The sequence below is a fragment of the Neovison vison genome, chromosome 5 (assembly GCF_020171115.1).
Source record: "Neovison vison isolate M4711 chromosome 5, ASM_NN_V1, whole genome shotgun sequence".
NCBI classification, from domain to species: domain Eukaryota; kingdom Metazoa; phylum Chordata; class Mammalia; order Carnivora; family Mustelidae; genus Neogale; species Neogale vison.
In genome coordinates, this window is record NC_058095.1 from 99,304,145 (window position 1) to 99,323,603 (window position 19,459).

General features: G+C 36.3%; 1 protein-coding gene across 10 annotated transcripts in view; it reads left to right on the top strand.

Moving 5' to 3' along the window:
* NBEA (neurobeachin) overlaps window positions 1-19,459 on the top strand; it is a 667,980-nt gene that overhangs the window by 570,328 nt on the left and 78,193 nt on the right. For all 10 annotated transcript variants that reach the window (XM_044249587.1, XM_044249579.1, XM_044249580.1 and 7 more), the window contains one exon: window positions 3,501-3,613. In XM_044249587.1, the coding sequence (XP_044105522.1) occupies window positions 3,501-3,613 (113 nt within the window). The remainder of the gene's footprint in view (window positions 1-3,500; window positions 3,614-19,459) is intronic.

Genomic DNA, 19,459 nt, shown 5'->3' on the forward strand with positions numbered 1-19,459 from the left:
ATTTTGAAGGAAACTTCCATAGATTAGTAAAAGTGAATTGCAAAAAACATAGGACGGAGCAATTGCCATAAGCTGTAACTGATGTCATCAATCAATTTTGTGTGTGTGTTTTAAAGATGATGGTTTCTTTCTTTGCCTGTTTTGCAGAAATACCATTATATTGTTTCCTATATTAGAAAGTCACTTCTTTTAAGAAGCTGGTGTCTTCAAATATGGTCTCTATTTTTATGCTCTTTGTAGTTATATGATACATTTAAGTACTAAGACAGTATAAGTGGGTTTTTTATTTATTTTATTTTTTATTTTTTTTTCCAATTTATTTATTTTCAGAAAAACATTATTCATTATTTTTTCACCACACCCAGTGCTCCATGCAAGCTGTGCCCTCTATAATACCCACCACCTGGTACCCCAACCTCCCACCCCCCCGCCACTTCAAACCCCTCAGATTGTTTTTCAGAGTCCATAGTCTCTCATGGTTCATCTCCCCTTCCAATTTACCCAAAAGCACATACCCTCCCCAATGTCCATAACCCTACCCCCCTTCTCCCAACCCCCCTCCCCCCAGCAACCCACAGTTTGTTTCGTGAGATTAAGAGTCACTTATGGTTTGTCTCCCTCCCTATCCCATCTTGTTTCATGGATTCTTCTCCTACCCACTTAAGCCCCCATGTTGCATCACCACTCCCTCATATCAGGGAGATCATATGATAGTTGTCTTTCTCCGCTTGACTTATTTCACTACAATGGAATACTATGCAGCCATCAAAAGAAACGAAATCTTGCCATTTGCGACAACATGGATGGAACTAGAGCGTATCATGCTTAGCGAAATAAGTCAAGCGGAGAAAGACAATTATTTATTTTATTTTGATAGGTTTTTTTCCCTTAGTATATATGGAATTAAACCTTATCAGAAAATTTAAAAACAATTATGGTATCTCATTTCCAACTATTTTATTCCTATAAGTAATATAAATATATGTTACAGAAATAATAAAAACATTATTCTATAAAAATACACTTACCTACCGGAAGACCTATTTTTCATTGAAACCTACAGATTTTTTTTTAAGATTTTATTTATTTATTTGACAGACAGAGATCACAAATAGGCAGAGAGGCAGGCGAGAGAGAGAGAGAGAGAAGGGAAGCAGGCTCCCTGCTGAGCAGAAGGCCTGACTGTGGGGCTTGATCCCAGGACCCTGGGATCATGACCTGAGCCGAAGGCAGAGGCTTTAATCCACTGAGCCACCCAGGTGCCCCGAAACCTACAGATTTTTAAGTAGAATGGTAACCCAGAAAATGACAGGGCCCTAAAAATGCCATGGGCCCAGTTTGAATCCCAGAAATAGTTCTGCCTAGCCAATCTGGACTCTCTGTATCCATACACATATAGAAAAAAAAAAAATTGCCGAGAGTCATCAAGCATCCTAGGCTGACATATATGTAGCTGTCAATAATACATTCCAAATTTTAGAATTTTATACTTTGTACTCTACAGTGATACTGCTTTACCAGAACATTCTCACGCACGAGACTTTATAAAGATTCCGAACTTGTGTGTTTTCTTATCAGTCTGAATCTTCATAGTGGACTTATAAAACAGGTGCATTCTTTGGCTGAGCTGTCTAGCTGCAGAGTCTCCTTCTAGCTTATCATGCAGGTTCACAGAGTTACTCTCTCTCATATATACTGCTCTCGCCCTACATAGCCCTCAGCCTGCAATTTTCCTTTTTTTCACTTGGCTATTTGTTCACCTAAAATTTGGTTCATCTTATCCCATTTTTATCACCTCTGTATCCATTCCTTCAACAAACATCTATTGGCAGATGGTATGTTTGAGATTAAAAATGAAACAAAACTCTAGACTCTGCATTCACGTGTTCACAGAGTGATGCAGAAGCAGACAAGTAAACAGTGATGTGTATTAGCAGCAACCCCTGTGTTGTGTCCGCATGAGCCCTGTACTAGGGGAACAAAGGGGACCCTAACCTGCCTCTCACCTCAGTCCAGGAAGTGCAAAGTAGAAGGAACGTCTTGCTTTCTATCTGTTACCTCCATCAATTTACACATTTAAAGCAATATATTACTTTGTTATAAAATGTGGATAAAATGTTAATATATCATTAACAGATAAAATATTCACCTGCTACAATGTTTAGGAAATGAATGAATGAATTTTATCTGATGCTTGTAGTAGCAGATTTAGTTCTCCCTTGGATCAGGGTTGGTTTTTTCCCTATTATACAACCACGTTAACCAATTGCTACAAAAAAGTAGGTATCATTTAATGACAATTCTTGATGCCAAATGAGATAATGTATGCATATCTATATTACTCTTAGGTTCTGTGTGTTGTGGGCACCAAAGCATTCATTCTAGATGAAATCTGTATCATTAAATACTGGGGAAATCGCTTTTTTGTATGAATTCAAATGGGAATTTAGAAAGTTACCCATGATCAGATTATAACATATTTTTGCAAAAAAAAAACCCAAAAAACAAAAAACTTGTGCAACAAAAGTTTCCTTTGGCCCCGTTTCTTTAAGAGTGATTCTCTTAATTTCATCCTATGTATTCCAGTACCAGTTTATGGGAGTGAGCCAGTGCCATGTGCTTCCTAAACTTTCTACCTTCCCACTGTGCTTCCATAACCTACCTGAGCCTCTTAAGTCATTCTATCAGAAAATAAACAACAAACCCAACCTAAGGTGCAGCAACTCTCCACTGAAGTGAAACAACATAACACAAAAAGAAAATGTGTGAACCAACCTAAAAGAGTGAAAAGGCAATACATGAGACATCTGCCTCTGAACTTCCTCATACTGGCTTCAGATGACTTGTTAACTTGTACATTCTCAAGTTATTCTTGTTTTTGTAATTCTTGGTATAAGCTCATATAATATTCTTTACACTGGCGATGTAACTTCTAGATATATAATCATTGTAGTAGAATACCATCACATAACCTGAAGATGTACAGATCGGCAGGATCCCTCATCCATGATCACTTTTGGGGGTCTTCACCAACGAAGCTCTGCCTTTCAGATGCCAGTAATGTCTTCATCAGAATCCACAGAAAAACAAATGGAGGTCCCCAGGTGGCAGGTTGCAATGGGTCAGGACCAGGAGTGGGACATACAACTTCTGCTCGGGTTCTATCAATTAGAACGGAGTACCATGCCTATAGCTGCTTGTAAGGAAGGCTGAGAAATGTGGTCCAGACCAAGAAGAGAAACGAATTACAATAAACAGCTCTCTGTCTCTACCACAAGCCTATATTCTAAAAAGTACTTCTAGTTACTCGTGTCTTAACTATTATTGAGTGAATTCACTTGAAATACATTTTGTTAGAGTGCTTTTGATTAAACCAAAACATAGTTCAATTAAATAAGTTATTCTCTTCTGAAATCCAATAGTTTCCTTATATAAGAACAAGAACAATTCATAAGCACTTAGTGCATATACAGATTTTCATTTCTCTTTTTCATTACTAGGACGGACATATAATGACCTGAATCAATATCCCGTGTTTCCATGGGTATTAACAAACTATGAATCAGAAGAATTGGACTTGACTCTTCCAGGAAACTTCAGGGATCTATCAAAGGTAACTTTTAAATATATTGAAGTCAATTTTCTTCATAAAACTTTATTCTCGAAGTATTTTTACCAGGTATGTATATGTATCCAATATAGCCAATTAATCTTTATAAGAAAGAAAACCTGGGTCTTCTCATTTTGTGGTCAACATCTAAATCTCATCAATTCTTAGCATAGGTATTAAGCTACAAGAAGATAAATGAGTACTAGTATAGGGAAAATGCAATACGTATTTAAGAAAAAGCAGATGTAAGGGGAGGTTGCTCAGATATCCTTCGTTGTAAAGGTCAAGGTAAAAAACCTGAAATTAGAACAAGGTGTGGTTGCAAATTATTTCTGTGATATATTTCTTAGGTGATAAGACATGTAATCTTGACCATAACACACATACACACACACACACACACACACACACACACTACATAGGGGAACATCCTAGTGAAAAGAAAGTAGGACACAATAATTCATCACAGATCTGTTAAGATACAAGAGAGAAGATTTGGCCCTAAAACTGGCAAAATAAAAATTACATAATGGGGGATAAGAATAAAAAGCAAATTTGCTATTAGTTTACCTCATTTGTCCAGAGGAGACTTAAGTGGAGTACTTAATTATTGAAAGTGCAGTAAAGGATTAGGAAATGAGCCCCCAAAAAACTTCTCTGTAGCCTAAGCTGATGTCAGAGCCAGACCATTAAGTTTAATATGTATACTTCAGCCATTTTAAGCCCAGCCCCCATTCACTCTGAATTTTATTCTTTTTAAATTTTATTTTATTTTTTCAGTGTTCCAAGATTCATTGTTTATGCACCACACCCAGTGCTCCATGCAGTACGTGCCCTCCTTAGTACCCACCACCAGGTTCACCCATACTCCACCCCTTCCCTTCCAAAACCTCCAGTTTGTTTCTCAGAGTCCACAGTCTCTCGTGGTTCGTCTCCCCCTCCAATTTCTCCCAACTCACTTCATTCTCTTTTCTGTCATACTTGGTGGACATACTTGGTGGCCATACAAGGCCATACAAGGCGTACGGGTGAATGTTTGGGTTGGGTGGGGGGAGGGCTGAGAGCATAACCATTGCAGCTGGTTTAGAAATGATTCCGCACATGGTTTTTAACTCCGCACACCTTCTCTTGCCTGCTCTCTTGCCTTTGAGAACTAGACCTGCCTAAGCTGAAGTTTTGTATTCCACTGCTTACTAGCTATGTGACCTGAAGTCACTTAGCCTGCGTTTCCACATTTGTAACAGGAGAACAGCACTACTCTCCTAAGCCACACAGTTGCAAAAGTCAAATGACATGTGCATAAAGAATGTGACATGGTTCTTGGCGCATTGAAGCACTTCGTGATTATTAGCTATTAGTATTACACATGGAATATTTCTCAGCCCGTTTTGAAGCCCGTGTACTAATATTTGCATATCCTTACCTATCATTCACTCTTTCGTTCTGTATTTTATGTGACTTCCTTATCTAATCTCCGTTGCTAGCTCACTGCTAATTTTATTTACGATATAAGAGGTCGGTTAGTCCACACCTTACTGAGAGTCCCACATCTGGGAGAAAACAAAGTACGAGCAACTGAACTCCAATATGGTTTTCAAATATAGTAGTTTTTCCAGTTCAAATAAACTGAACAAAAATGTTGTGTCATTTACCATGGACAAGTAATTAATTATTCAGGCCCAGGTAGAGAGATGGAAGTATTGTAACTCATGGGGTCTGCCCTCTGGAGCAAATCCAGTTATAAAGTATCTGAATCATAAAACCAGTCTCTGCAAAGTAAAATAATAAGGTCCGATATTTTATAGAAGATCTACATAAGAGGCAGTAAGTAGTGGTTAGGAATGAGAACGCTGGAGCTGGATGGACTGGGGTCAAGTCTTAATTGTGCCACGTACTGGCTTCAGGGTCTTAGACAAGGTTAATTTTCTCTTTGCCTCAGTTTCTTCACCTAAAATAGGGACAATAATAATAGGCTTGTTGTGAGGATTTGATGAGTTAATAAGTATAAAGAACTAAACAAAAAAAGTGTAAAGAACTTGGGATAGTGCTTAGCCTATCAATATTAGTGAACACCGACACTGTATGTTTAAAAATGATGTAGGGGCGCCTGGGTGGCTCAGTGGGTTAAAGCCTCTGCCTTCGGCTCAGGTCATGATCCCGGGGTCCTGGGATCGAGCCCTGCATCGGGCTCTCTGCTCCTTGGGGAGCCTGCTTCCTCCTCTCTCTGCCTGCCTCTCTGCCTACTTGTGATCTTTGTCAAATAAATAAATAAAAATCTAAAAATGATGTAAATCATTGATAGAGGTCATATATTTTGAATTACCTTTCAAATATTGATGACAAATACATACTGTTATATTCATATTAGGATCTTAATGTTTGAAGATAGACATTTTTGAAATGACTTGCCAAAGTTACGGTATAATCTTTGGGTATAAAACAAAACCAAACTAACTCGTCAGTGTGAGGATAAAAACTGTCAGACTAGTTTTTTGGTTTTGGGGTTTTATTTTTTTAAGATTTTATTTATTTATTTGACAGAGAGAGATCACAAGTAGGCAGAGAGGCAGGCAGAGAGAGAGAGGAGGAAGCAGGCTCCCTGATGAGCGCAGAGCCCGATGGGGGCTCAATCCCAGGACCCTGAGATCATGACCTGAGCCAAAGGCAGAGGCTTTAACCCACTGAGCAACCCAGGCGCCCCTGTCAGAATAGTTCTTTAACACAGTCTTGTTTAGCATTATTCAAATGACTGTTACACATTAGTCACTATAAAATATATATACAGTACAATTTTTTAGATTCTCAAGTAGCGTGATACATGGTATTAAAACCTCAAGAGCTGACTACCACTATGGCTATGTTAGATTTTTTTTTTTAATTACTTTAAAAACAGGGAAGGAAGGTCTTTTTCTTTGAAATGAACTAGAATATTGTGGTGATAGGAAATTCTCAAATAAGTTTCCTTTACTTCCTCTGTTTATTTACTTATTTTTAGTCAATAAATGTTTATTACATACTTCCTATATGTCAAGCACTGTACTAGCTGAAACGATATACAGGAGTTAATAAAACAGACTTAGTCACAGCCCTTTTTGGGAAGAGTCCAGTCCAGAGTTGAGATGAAAACTCAGGTAGTTACCAGAAATCTGAGGCCAGCATATCGACAGTGTAGTGGAGACGGTACCAAATTGGAGAGTTCATACTTAACTACTCGAAGACACGGGACTCCAGTGTTATTGCAACACTGTCCCAACCAAAGAAAGTACAGCCTTCATTATGATTAATATAGATAAGAGAAAGCATACAGTAAAGTATTTACTAGTAATTATGGATTTTTAGTTTATCATACAGAAAATTTTAGTATATCATATAGAAAAGATGACATAAACTAAAGGAGGAAATCACTCTAAAGTAACTAGAATATGTAAACATTCTTCAGGTTTTTAATGCTGAACCATTTAATCTGTGTTCCTTTTGGCAGAATATTTCCATTTGTAATTCACGTGTGCTCTCCTGAGTTTATATAATGTTAAGTAAGTAGAAGAGGTAAATAGACAAGGCAGAGTGAATACTAACCATGGAGTCCTTCATGTTGTGAACATTTGAACCCATGAGCTCTTAAAAGATAGATAGCTTTTTTTTTTTCAGTTCTGCTATTTTCCATGCTTTAGTAATTTGTTCTTTATATTCTGTCAGACTAACATGATAGGAAAATGTTAGCAAATTAAAGCCTCCTGATGTGTTAATAAATTACTCTTGCTTTGTTCCCATGCTTCATTGAATTTCTTAATAGGAACTTCTTACAAATGGGCTAGAAACTCAAAACTATCCTGTAGAAAAATCATTAATAAACAATATTTTAATGTATGAAAATATGTCATATTATACACCTAACAGGAAAGTGACATTTGAAGTATAATAATATAATTGGAAGGACAAACTATTAATAATGAAATATTATGTAATGAGATGACCACTAAGAAGCACATGAAATTCTTGTAGGTATAATCAGTACTACAGAAAGAAATTTTTTTTTTTTAAACTCATAGGTAGATTTTTTTTTTTTAGATTTTTTATTTATTTATTTGACAGAGAGAGATCACAAGTAGGCAGAGAGGCAGAGAGAGAGGAGGAAGCAGGCTCCCCGCTGAGCAGAGAGCCCGATGTGGGACTCGATCCCAGGACCCTGAGATCATGACCCGAGCCGAAGGCAGTGGCCCAACCCACTGAGCCACCCAGGCGCCCCCAGAAAGAAATTTTTAATGGAAAGTTTGTTAATCTTCAGAAGCTCAAGCAAGAATTTTAAATATCTGAATGATGTTATTAACCAGGAACCCTCTAAAAGATTTCTAAGAGCAAAAGAAGTTGTTCCTAAGCAAAGATTGTGACCTATGGAATAATTTCTAGTAATGAATAATTCTAGAATTTGTTTCATTAAACAACATTTGAAGCCCCAAATAATTTTTATGTTCTCAAATCTTTAGAATCTATTCTTTATTCGAAAGAATAAAAAATTAAGAAGCTTTGAAATATACAATAAATAAAATATACAATCCTAAAAAATGTCAAAATATTTTCATCTTTATATCCCTACACGACATTGGCTTCATGAAATTCTATGTCATCAGTTAGAACTTGTGGACAGTATAGAAGTAAAACAGGTGTTTCAGTTCCAGACCTCACATCATACAACCCAATGAAAGAGCGAGCATCTCACCAAAGTCAAGCTCACGGAAGAGAGAAAAACTTTTCTTTTTTAGAAACCCCAAAAATGCCTCCTAGTGTGTCATTGATGCTGCTTAACAGCAGTAGAATATGTTCACTGGAGATGAGATAAGCCAATTATTTCCCATGGTTGGAGTCAGTGGTCGTCAGGATCACACCAGACACCTGTCAAAGAAGGATGGGCTGAGAGTTGACCAAAGGAAATTTGGGTTTCTGTTTCCTAAAGAAAGGGGACTGAGTTGTGGTCAGCAAACAACTCTCTGTTATAAAGTGAAAAATAGTGTATCTGAGAGCTTCTTCTTTCCAATTTCTATAATCTAGAGAATAGCAAATAAATTACAGGCTTATATGCACATAACTACTTCATAAAAGGAGCTTTGCAAGGTGCTAAGAAGACTTTAAAATATAGTCCTAACCCTCAAGGAATAGTCACTGGTTATGAGGGAAAAATAGCCGATAGGCAGTAGCTTTTTATTACATACATACAAGTTTAATATATGAATATTAGGTGGAATCAGAGATAAATTTGCCAAAAAGCTCATGAAGCTTAAACTTCAAAGCCCCTCAAGCTTCAGGGGCTTCTTACAGCTTGTCCCTCATTTTATGTTCACAGTCCTGGTTTATTCTCTTAGAGAGCCCCTCTTAGAGAGAGCTCTGTGAACTTCTTTCTCCTCTTCTTTAACATAGCACAGTAGTACTTACATAACACGGTTTCTGAAAGACTTAAATGCGCTAATGTAGGAAAGGCACCTAGTGGCACGAGCCTAGTGGCTCGCTAGTGGCATTCAGTGACTGGGAGCTACAAAGCCAGTTTCCGTGACTGTCAGTTGAGGGTTCACTGTTGTTTGTGCAACTGAAAAAATATAGGGAAAGATTGCTTGATTTAATTTTGCTCTAATAAAATAAAAAGCAATACCTTTTAATAAAATATAAAGTCACATTTTCATGCAATAAGTAATTGCTTTTGCATCTCTTTAAATTGTCAACTTCTCCGAACTATAAACATCGAGATGCTGAAGTTAAATATTTATTGAAACTTGAGAGGCACATTTATTTAGACTAAACTATTTTATTATATTTATAATATTCATGTTCTTTCCTTAACCCAGTTCAGTGAATGAAGAGCACAGGAACAATGAAAATTCTTTATCAGTAGAATTTACTGGATCCCTCATTTGATTAGGCCTCAGACTTTCAAGTTTTATTTATTACATGTACAGGTTAGAGGTTGTGTTTCTCGTTTGGCATGATGGACAGCAAATGAAACAATATGTCATTGACTTATCTCTTCAATATTCAACCAGCAGTGGGTGTAGACAATTTTCCCCTCCATGTATCGAGATTTTCCTTATGGAGATGTGACCTCGTGGTGAAATGTATCTTAAAACATGATACACACCAGTGCTTGAGTTATTTACATATACTCATATGAACTTTGCTCTTAAATTACAGTGGTTACAAGACTTTGACGTGAAGCGCAGCCTCTGCTCATTAAAGTGTAAATGGAATTTTCCTATTTCCCAGTCATGCCCTCTGATAAATGAAATAGTTTCATCACAAAGCCAAGTCCTGCTAATATTGACATGAGCGTAAGACATCACACACACACCCATTCACTGAGTGGAAAAAATATATTTTGTTAACACAGGAGTTGTTTGACTGACAGATGATGATAAGCATAACCATTTTCCCAAATTATTATGCCACTTAAAAAAAGGAAGTGATAATGCCTTGAGGCTTTGAAATGTGAGAATGCAAATGGAGGCACTGAAGTGTGAATACTCTTCAGCCATCCACCCCTGATACTACTGCCAAATGTCTATATACCACATAGAGAAGGGTGTGCGTCGTTAAGGTGGGGAGTGCTCGATTCAGCAATGTGGTGCAAGTTTCTGCAGTTATTTTGTCTTTCTTTTTCATCTTCGGCTAACAGTATCTAAAATGAAATTCATTCTATATACCCTAGTATAACAATCTCCCTAATGCTTGGGTTTTAACAATAGCGTGTGAAGAATGGGCAAAATGATTAAGTGTATTAGTAGCTGACTATGATGATAGAAAACCTGGTAGAAGACAAATTATTCTATACCATCTGCCAAAAAGCCTACTGCCAAATTTGAAATATTCTAAATATATGCTGAATGTCCCCTTAACATACAACCCAACCTGAAAACTGTTTTTGTTAGACTTGCTTATATTGAAATTTTGAATACAGAATATTGATTGGCAATATTTGAATACTGTCTTAAACTCATGGAACAAGCCAAGACGAGGGTCCAGCTTGGGGGGGGGAATGCAAAAAGGTACCAATTTCAAAATTGGATTTCTTGAAGTAGATAATTTTATTCATTTATTTGTTCTTTCCTTACACAAACCTTTATTCCACATCTGTGTTTGCCGGGTACAGGAGATAAAAAGACAGTAAGAACTGGTCCATGCTCTTAAGGGTTTACAAGTCATGTTTGGTTTACCTGGTGGCATATTAAGTTCTTTTCCTTCTAATTGAAAGGAAAAAAACCAAGTGTAGACAAAGAGCAGAGCTGGTTCATAGACACTGTGGTAACCAGAAAGAGCGAGGTGCTCTTTGTTTTTATCTCCACTGTTTGTTGGAGATATGTAATAGGGCATTTTGAGGATTTACACAGAAGTCCCAAACTGGTCGCCTGCTCTGCCTGGTCCTCCCTTAGAGTCTCTTTTCTAGTTCTTTCCCATTTAGCCAATTGTTCTACCCTTTCAGAGAGAGAGAAAGAGAGAGAGAGAATACTACGGCCCATACTACTTTCAAAACTTGAAGCTGTCAGGGTGCCCGGCTGGCTCCCAGTATTGGTACTACTTGAGACTCTTGATGTCAGGGTCATGAGTTTGAGCCCCATGTTAGGTGAAAGATTACTTAGAAAGAAAGGAGGAAAGAAAGAGAGAGGGGGAGAGGAAGGAAGGGAGGGAAGAAGAAAGAAAAGGGAAAGGGAAGGAAAGGGGAAGGGAAAAAGAAAAGAGGGAGAGAGAGAAAGAGACAGAGGGGCAGGGAGGGAGGAAGGACGGAAAAGAGAGAGAAAGAAAGAAATTTTTAAAAGAAAGGAAAACTTTAAGCTGTTAGAGGAGGAGCTGGAAACAATAGGAGCGTTTCTGTAGTGTCTGCTCTTAGATACTACCTACAGAGAAGGAAAGAGAGCTTGCTTGTGCACTTTGGTGTCACATCTCAAGTACAGCAGCATCAAGGCAAACCTAGGCCAGAGTCCGTCTCCTTTAACCTTTCTTTCCAGCTGAAACAGGAGATCCAGTGGAGATGATCTTGAAACTCCTCAACAGGCTCATCATTGTACTACTTAATATTTAGAAAGCTTTTAGAACTGACACATGAAGATTTAAGGTACTTAATTATACGTCCATTACTTTTATGTCAAAACTGGTTACTTTTCACTAAAATATTTAAAACTGATTTTCTTAGGAATTATCCTGGGACAGTGATAACACCAGCCAGTTACTGACAGGTACTTATTATATAGCCAGGCACCCTGCTAAGCATCTTCCATAGATCTTCTCATTTTATCTTCACAACATTAGGATGAATTGCACGGGCTTTGTAAGTTGCATTTCCTTTCATTTGTTACCTATTATTTCTCTATAGTAGGGAAGTAGAATATACTTTAAGAAAATACACACACAACCAAACTACAGTGATTAGTTCATCTTCTAGGTGCCCTCCACCTTTTCTAAATGCCCTGCACTATGGATAGCCATGTGATAGAAGCAGAGGATGCAAAGAAATGTACCAAGTCAGCGATTCTTTACCTCCAAAGGCTTCAGTCCTACATGGAACAGACATACCTGTGAATATGCTAATACGTCATGCTCATCAAAATTCAACTTTGGCTCAAAGTCTGCTTCCCCATAATGTAACTAGTCATTTTATTTACCCTATGAAAAAATATGAAAAGAATTGCACTCAAAGATAGCCAGCAAAGTATAAATCTTAACACTGACTTTTATTAACACTTCATTACTTCAGGTTCCATTTTTTATGCATGTATGTGGGAATTATATGGTGATTAGCTGAAGTTCACCTGATGATGCCATTCTGTGCATAAAATTGCAAAGGGGGACTTTGTCTGTTTCAGATAACAACCTTTCTGGGGCCCCTGGGTGGCTCAGTAGGTTAAGGGTCTGCCTTCAGGTTGGGTCATGATCCCAGGCTCCTGGGATCAAGTCCCTCATCAGGCTTCCTGCTCATTGGGGAGCCTGTTTCTCCTTCTCTCTCTCTGATCTCTCAGGGTAGTGAGATCAAGCCCCACATCAGGCTCTGCACTGAGTGTGGAGCCTACTTGAGATTCTCTTTCCCTATCGCTCTGCCCCTCCCGACCTACACACACTCTCTCTTCCTCTTTTTCTAAACAAAACAAAACAAAACAAAACAAAAAACCCTAAAATTTATAAAAGTTTAAATGTTCATATTTGAAAGATTTTTCTGGGTCCTATAACTGAGAAAAGCCCTTAACATTCTATATGCAGGATAAACCAAATTCTTTTTTTTTTTTTTTTAAGATTTTATTTATTTATTTATTTATTTAGCGAGGGGGAGACAGAGAGAGAGAGAGAAAATGAGCCAGGGAGAGGGACAGGTAGAGGCAACTAATTTTATAATTTTATGTTTTATGTATATTCTTCAAAATTTTACTCTGAATAGTTAGCAAAAGTATATTACTTATGTACTCGGAATTTTTAGAAAGCGTGATAATACTATTTTTATAAAGTCATTGATAAGACTACGGTGTTGATATTGCTATGATGCTAATAGCTTTTTTCAACCTAGTACTCATAACAATGATTTAATATTACCTGTAACCCATTCTCCACAAAACTATTGGAGTTACCTTTTTTTTTTTTAAGATTTTATTTATTTATTTGACAGATCACAAGTAGGCAGAGAAGCAAGCAGAGAGAGAGAAAGAGGAGGAGGAGGCAGGCTCCCTGCCAAGCAGAGAGCCTGATGCAGGGCTCTATCCCAGGACCCGGGGTTCATGACCGAAGCGGAAGGCAGAGGCTTTAACTCACTGAGCCACCCAGGCACCCCTGGAGTTACCTTTTTAAAGCTTAACTCAGATCTTGGTTATCTTCTGCTTAAAAGCATTCAGTGACTCTCCCCTTCACTTACCATCAAATTTTCATTTATAGTTTATTTCCCTGATCTGCAAAACCATATGATATGCCTTTACCTATTTTCTCATGTCATCTCCTAATCCCTTCCTCTCGTCTACTGTGCTTCAGTCACACTCTCTTTCTGTTCCCTGAGCCTGGTAGGCCTCTACGAAGCCTTTGTACTAGCTTTTCCTCTGTCTTGAATTCTCTCATTTCTGAACTGCATATAATCTCTGCCCTAGAGGTTCTCCTTGGGAGATGCCGTCTGTATCGCCCAGTCACTACTGTCCCATTCTGTTTTGCCGGTAGAGCACTTACCTCTGGTATTTTTCGCATTTACCTAATTGTTTATTTAGATTCCCTCTGTCTTTGTCTCTAAAGGCGTGCGCGCGCCCATACGCACACAAACGCGCGCGCGCGCACACACACACACACACACACACACACACACACACACACAGGAAGCATCATGAGAACAGCAACCTCATTTATCTTATTGTAAGGCCTAGAGTAATTACTGACACATAGTAGGCACTCGATATTTATTGAATGAGTTTACCTGGGAGTTTTTTTTCAAATCAGCCTTTTCAATTAGATGCATAGTATGCAGTAGTATGAGTATATCATCACTTATTTAACTAGTGCCTTACTGGATTAGACTATTTCTAGTTTTGTGGGGAGTTTCTGTTTTCATTTTGTTTTGCCATTTTGAGAAATGTTGCAAGAAATATAAATATCCTTGTATCTGATTCTTTCCATATTATAAATTTCTTGAAGTGGAATGATTGGATCAAAAGCAAGTGTATATTTTTAAAAAAATATTACCACTTTGCCCCATGAGAAATGTATACCAATTTATATTCCCACCAACAGTATTATGGCATATCATGTTTTGCTATTTCCTGGCCAACACTGAGTATTGTGAAACTTAATTTTTGACAACCTAATGAATAAAACTCGTTTTTATTTGACATTTTAAAACTTGCCATGTACTTCTGACTTTTAACTATAAGGAAAGAAAATCAACTTAAACTGGCTGTAATTTAAAAACAAATTTTTTATTGGCCCACATAACTTAGAAATCAGGGATTGGTTTGTTCAGGAAACTCACCAGTGTCATAGGATGCTGCATCTCTGGTATTTTTCCTTTCCATTTTTCGTTTCCATGAAAAATGGTATTTTTCATTTTCAGACAGGCTTCACTATGTTATAGTAGTGATGCCTTTCTAATTCCAATAGAAAAAGAGAAAGCTTCTTTCCCAGAGAGTCTCAGCAGAGTTTCATTGGAGTAACTTGAATCATCTGCCCATTTCTCTACTAATCTTGGTGGCCATGTGGATAGAATATGCTGATTGCCAAATCTGGATCACATGCCCACTGAGGGAATCAGGTAATGGAGTCAGCCCACCTGAACCAGATATACCAAGAGTAGGGAAGGAGTGGTTCATAAAGGAAGAAAGAGTAATGTATGGTGAACAGAAAAAGAATAGCTATCCATTATATTGGATATAATTATATTGTGTGAGCTAGTGCTATTTTTCCTACATATATTGAAGATTTGCTTTTGTAAATTGCCTGTTCATCTCACTTGCTCATTTATTCAACTAGATTATTCATTAGTTTCTTACTGATTTGTGAGAGCTCACTTTTTAAGGAAACTAGCCCTTTATCATGTACGCTATAAATATTTTTCACTTTGTTATTTGTCTTTTGATTTTGCCTAAAATTTTTGTTTGAAGCTTCCTTATTGAAATTTAAATGTTATATCATCAGGGACACCCATGTAGCTCAGTCAGTTAAGTGTCCAACTCTTGATTTTGGCTCAGGTCATGATCTCAGGCTTCACACTAGGTGTGGAGCCTGCTTGAGGTTCTCTCTCTCCTTCTCCCTCAGCCCCTCGTCCTCCACGAAATTGATTACATACTTAATTAATCTTATATAATCAGATCGTTCTATCTTCATTCATTCAGCATTTATTACATACCTGAAAAGAGCCAAGTAGTGTATCAAGTGCTCCGAACATAGAAATGAGTAAAAGCCATTGCCTTGAGGGGCTAGCCTACTGGTAAAAGGAAGTTATAGATTTGCCTATTACCAGAGAGTGTCATGTAGGGCTTCACAGATGAAATTTGAGCTGCTATGAGAAGAATACACTGAAATTCTCTGGTCAGATAAGAAGAGAGGCAGGGAATTTCCTTGAGCACAGAAGCATGTGTGGGTATGATTTCTATGTTGTCCTGAGAATTTTAAGAATGATGATACATATATATAGCTCATGACTGAAAAAAAAAAAAGAAAGGACAAGAATTCTTAAAGCCTCTTCTTTGGGATTCTTTGGAATCTTTGGATTCTTTGGGAATCTTTGGATTCCCAAGCCCTTGGTTATTATAATGAAAGATAACAAGATAGCTTCAATATGTTAGAAGCTCAGATGTGTTGAGAGTATTGAGATGAAGTCAAACAGATCAATCAGCTATATCCCGCTCCCAGCTGTATCTGGCACAAAGCTTCAGCTGGTTCTGCAAAACGTAGAGCCTCTGACTAGCAGTGCAATCTTGACTGGACGTTTCTTCATTGTTCTCATCTATACTGTGAGGGAGCTGGACTTGCAGGCCTGTAGGGTGGACTCCAATTTCTGAAGATCCATGATGGTTTAGGAATTAAGTACGTGGTTATAGAAGAAAAAAACGACATCAAGATCAGAATTTCCTATTTCGCCATGAAATGGCACTGCAGTGTTGTGGAAAGAGTAGAGACCCACGTACCTGTTTCCTTCTTATGAAATTAGGTTCAGAATGAATGCCTTGCCCACCTCAAGACTTACAAAAATCAATCCAGAAAATGGATGTGAAAACAGTATCTGTTATAAGTATGTAGTACCATCAGCATTTGCAGCAGAGAAACACTAGCAATAATGAGCTCACAAACATTTTATATATGTAAGTAGAATCCTAATACCATCAACATAGTGAGCATTTTCAAGTTTTTTTTGAAATACCAGAATTGTTTTATTAATATTACTTTAATTGGACCTCTGATTCCTCTTGAAAACCTTTTTTAGTCTTAGAAATTATAATCTATTTTAATGGCATTGACTGCACCTCAAGTCAGTCCACATTTATTTTTGGTTTCTTTATTTATTCAAATAATCCAGCTATGTGCCCAGACTTTCACATCCCCTAAAGTTCTTTGAATGCTTCATAAAGTACCATTTACCCAATTAGTATTTTTTATTTAAATCGTCTTTGTTGTTTTCACCTCTTTAATTTATATACCTATCCCATAAAATGCACTTGATAAAACTTGTAAGGTTTCATGAAAGAGAATCGTGTTGATCAATCAAGACTAAGAGAACAGAAAAGGAAGGAAAATAGGAAAATATAATCAAAGAAAAAGTTCACACTCAGAAATGCATACCATAAGGATTCTAACCAGAACTTTTCAAGGATCCCTAGTGCTATGGCCATATATATATATATATATATATATATATATATATATATATAGTTATTATGAAAACAAAAAATGATGAGGATCTAGTAAAAATAAAAAATGGTAAACACTGGAGTGAACAAGATTAACTAATTCTGTTTATAACATTTCTCAGAGCCTTTCATAATGTAAATCTCCATGAGTATCTGTCAGGATCTTTGTTCCATATAATAAAGACACAGTTTTTTTGCTTTTTGTTTGTTTTTTTGTTTTCAGGAAAACAAAGCTTTTTGTGGTACTTAAGACAGAGACAAATTTCTCTCTTTAATATTCAAACAGGGGAAATTGAGTAATAAAGTAGAGAATATCCTCAACACTGATTCTTCGATAAATTCTGTTGCTTCATGTAGACGTGGTAATGTTAGTATGTATGATTTTCCATCAATTTTATATTGAAAATAGTTATTTTGGAAGCTACGTAGGCTTTGTAGTAGTTTGAGAAACTGAATTATAATAAAAATGCTACATAGGTGGAATTTTTGTTTTTAATTTTTGCCTTGTTATCTGCATTATTTTATTTCTTAGTGTCAAGTCATGGCATACAAACCAACAAAAACAAAATCATAATACATCTAATAGCAAGTTCGAAACTTTCAGGTAAACCTTTTCATCTGGGAACACTTAAAAAGCATAGAGGTGGCTGTTCCTAAAAGCCTACTCTTTGAGAGAAAACTGGTAATCATTACTATGGTAATGAGGGTAAAAATTGGAAAAGATTACAAAATAAGCTTCTACATTTTATTAAGCAGAGTTTTACTGTTTCGCCGGATTTCCTACCTTATTCGTTTGCTATATCCAAATGGCTTTGACACTGCATTATTTGCTCAAATTTTAAAAGGATAACAAACACAACCATATCAGTTTATACACAGGATAAGTAGATCACTATAGCCAGGTAGATGATAGATGGACAGGTAGACAGGGGGCAGATAAATAGATAGATATTGTATGTTTGGATCCCATAAGAAAATATATCATCTGTGATGATATTTTTGTTTTTCAGACATTTTCAAGCATTTTGCCTTCAGATGATTTATTGCTTCCTGATTACTAGAGCAAAATAATAGAAAAATAATAAGTACAAACTAGATCATTTACATCTTGTTATATACAAAATTAGTTTCTAAATGTATTAGATAAAAATTCAAAATTGGAAATTCATTTTAAGAAGTTTACTAATGGAGGCATGTGTATACTTTAATACTGTGCAACTGTTTCCTACAAAGTATTACTCTCTGTCAAACACTCCAAAACAATGACTTTGATGAAACTCAAGTAAAATAAAAAGTGTAAATATTTACTTTATCCTTTTTCTGGTAGTTGATGAGAAGCTGGAAAAGATTAAAGGGAGGACTTGTTCCTTTTTTAAGAAAATTTGTGTGAACAAACAAAAAATCAGATAAGGTCAGTCCTTACCTATTGGAAGCCATTTTATGCATGTGAAAGACCCATTAGCCTATTCAAGAGAGAACAAAGTATTAAACATTTTAAATGCTTTGAAAAAATAGTCTTTTAATATTGAGAAAGAAAAACAGATGTCTGCACATTTAGAAAGTATAAGATATGTTGGCTCTCTTAAATGAAAAACTATTTTAATTCAGGAACAGCTCACATTCCTTCTACTATGGTAACTATCCTTTTACCAAAAATTACTTATATATTTGTTTTAAGTGTTATTAATATTCTATGTGATATTTAATGAAATTATATTGCCTTTTGATATCTATGCAAAAAGATTTGAGAGATGAACAGTGAAATTTAATGTAGAATAAAATGTAAGCCTTAGAATATTTAAAAAGTATATTTAAACCAAAGTTCTTAAACATTTTTAAATACTTAAATTAAACATTTTCAAAAATTTTTAAAAATAATTAAATTGTTTAGTCTTTGTTAAGTCATAATTAAGTTAAAGAAAAATGAGCGTAGTTTACAAATAATTTTAGTATTAAAGATAAGAGCCCTTGCAAATAAGAGTTTATTATGGAAATTCTAACAGACCTTTAACTGCTGACATCATTGTGTTATTTGAATTAGTCCCATAGGACCAAAAGAAAAAGCTTACAAACAATTTATAAATGAATCTTTCTCTCTTGTGTAACATTATTTGTCCCATTGAAACACTAATTTTCTACTACTTCTCTTGTTAAAATTAAGCCCTGGGGGAAACTTCATAGTTAACTAGTAATATTAAATTTTGAATAAAGGAGTTCTATATTATACTTAGTGTTCATCTTGTTTTCTCTATAAATATTTATATATAATAGTATGCATCCTAAAGCAAAATAACGTAGCTATTAGGTATCATGAGAATGGACTCCATGTCCCATAAACCAAAATCAAGAAATTGAAGCTAAAACAGTTTCTTATTCGAAATCATGAGGACTATATGCTAGAAATTCTTTTAATAATTAGGTAGGTGTGCTAAGAAGTTTGAGGCAATGATCCAATTAACCCACACTTTTTTGAGGGGGGAAAAATCTATGTATATTGTATCCTGAG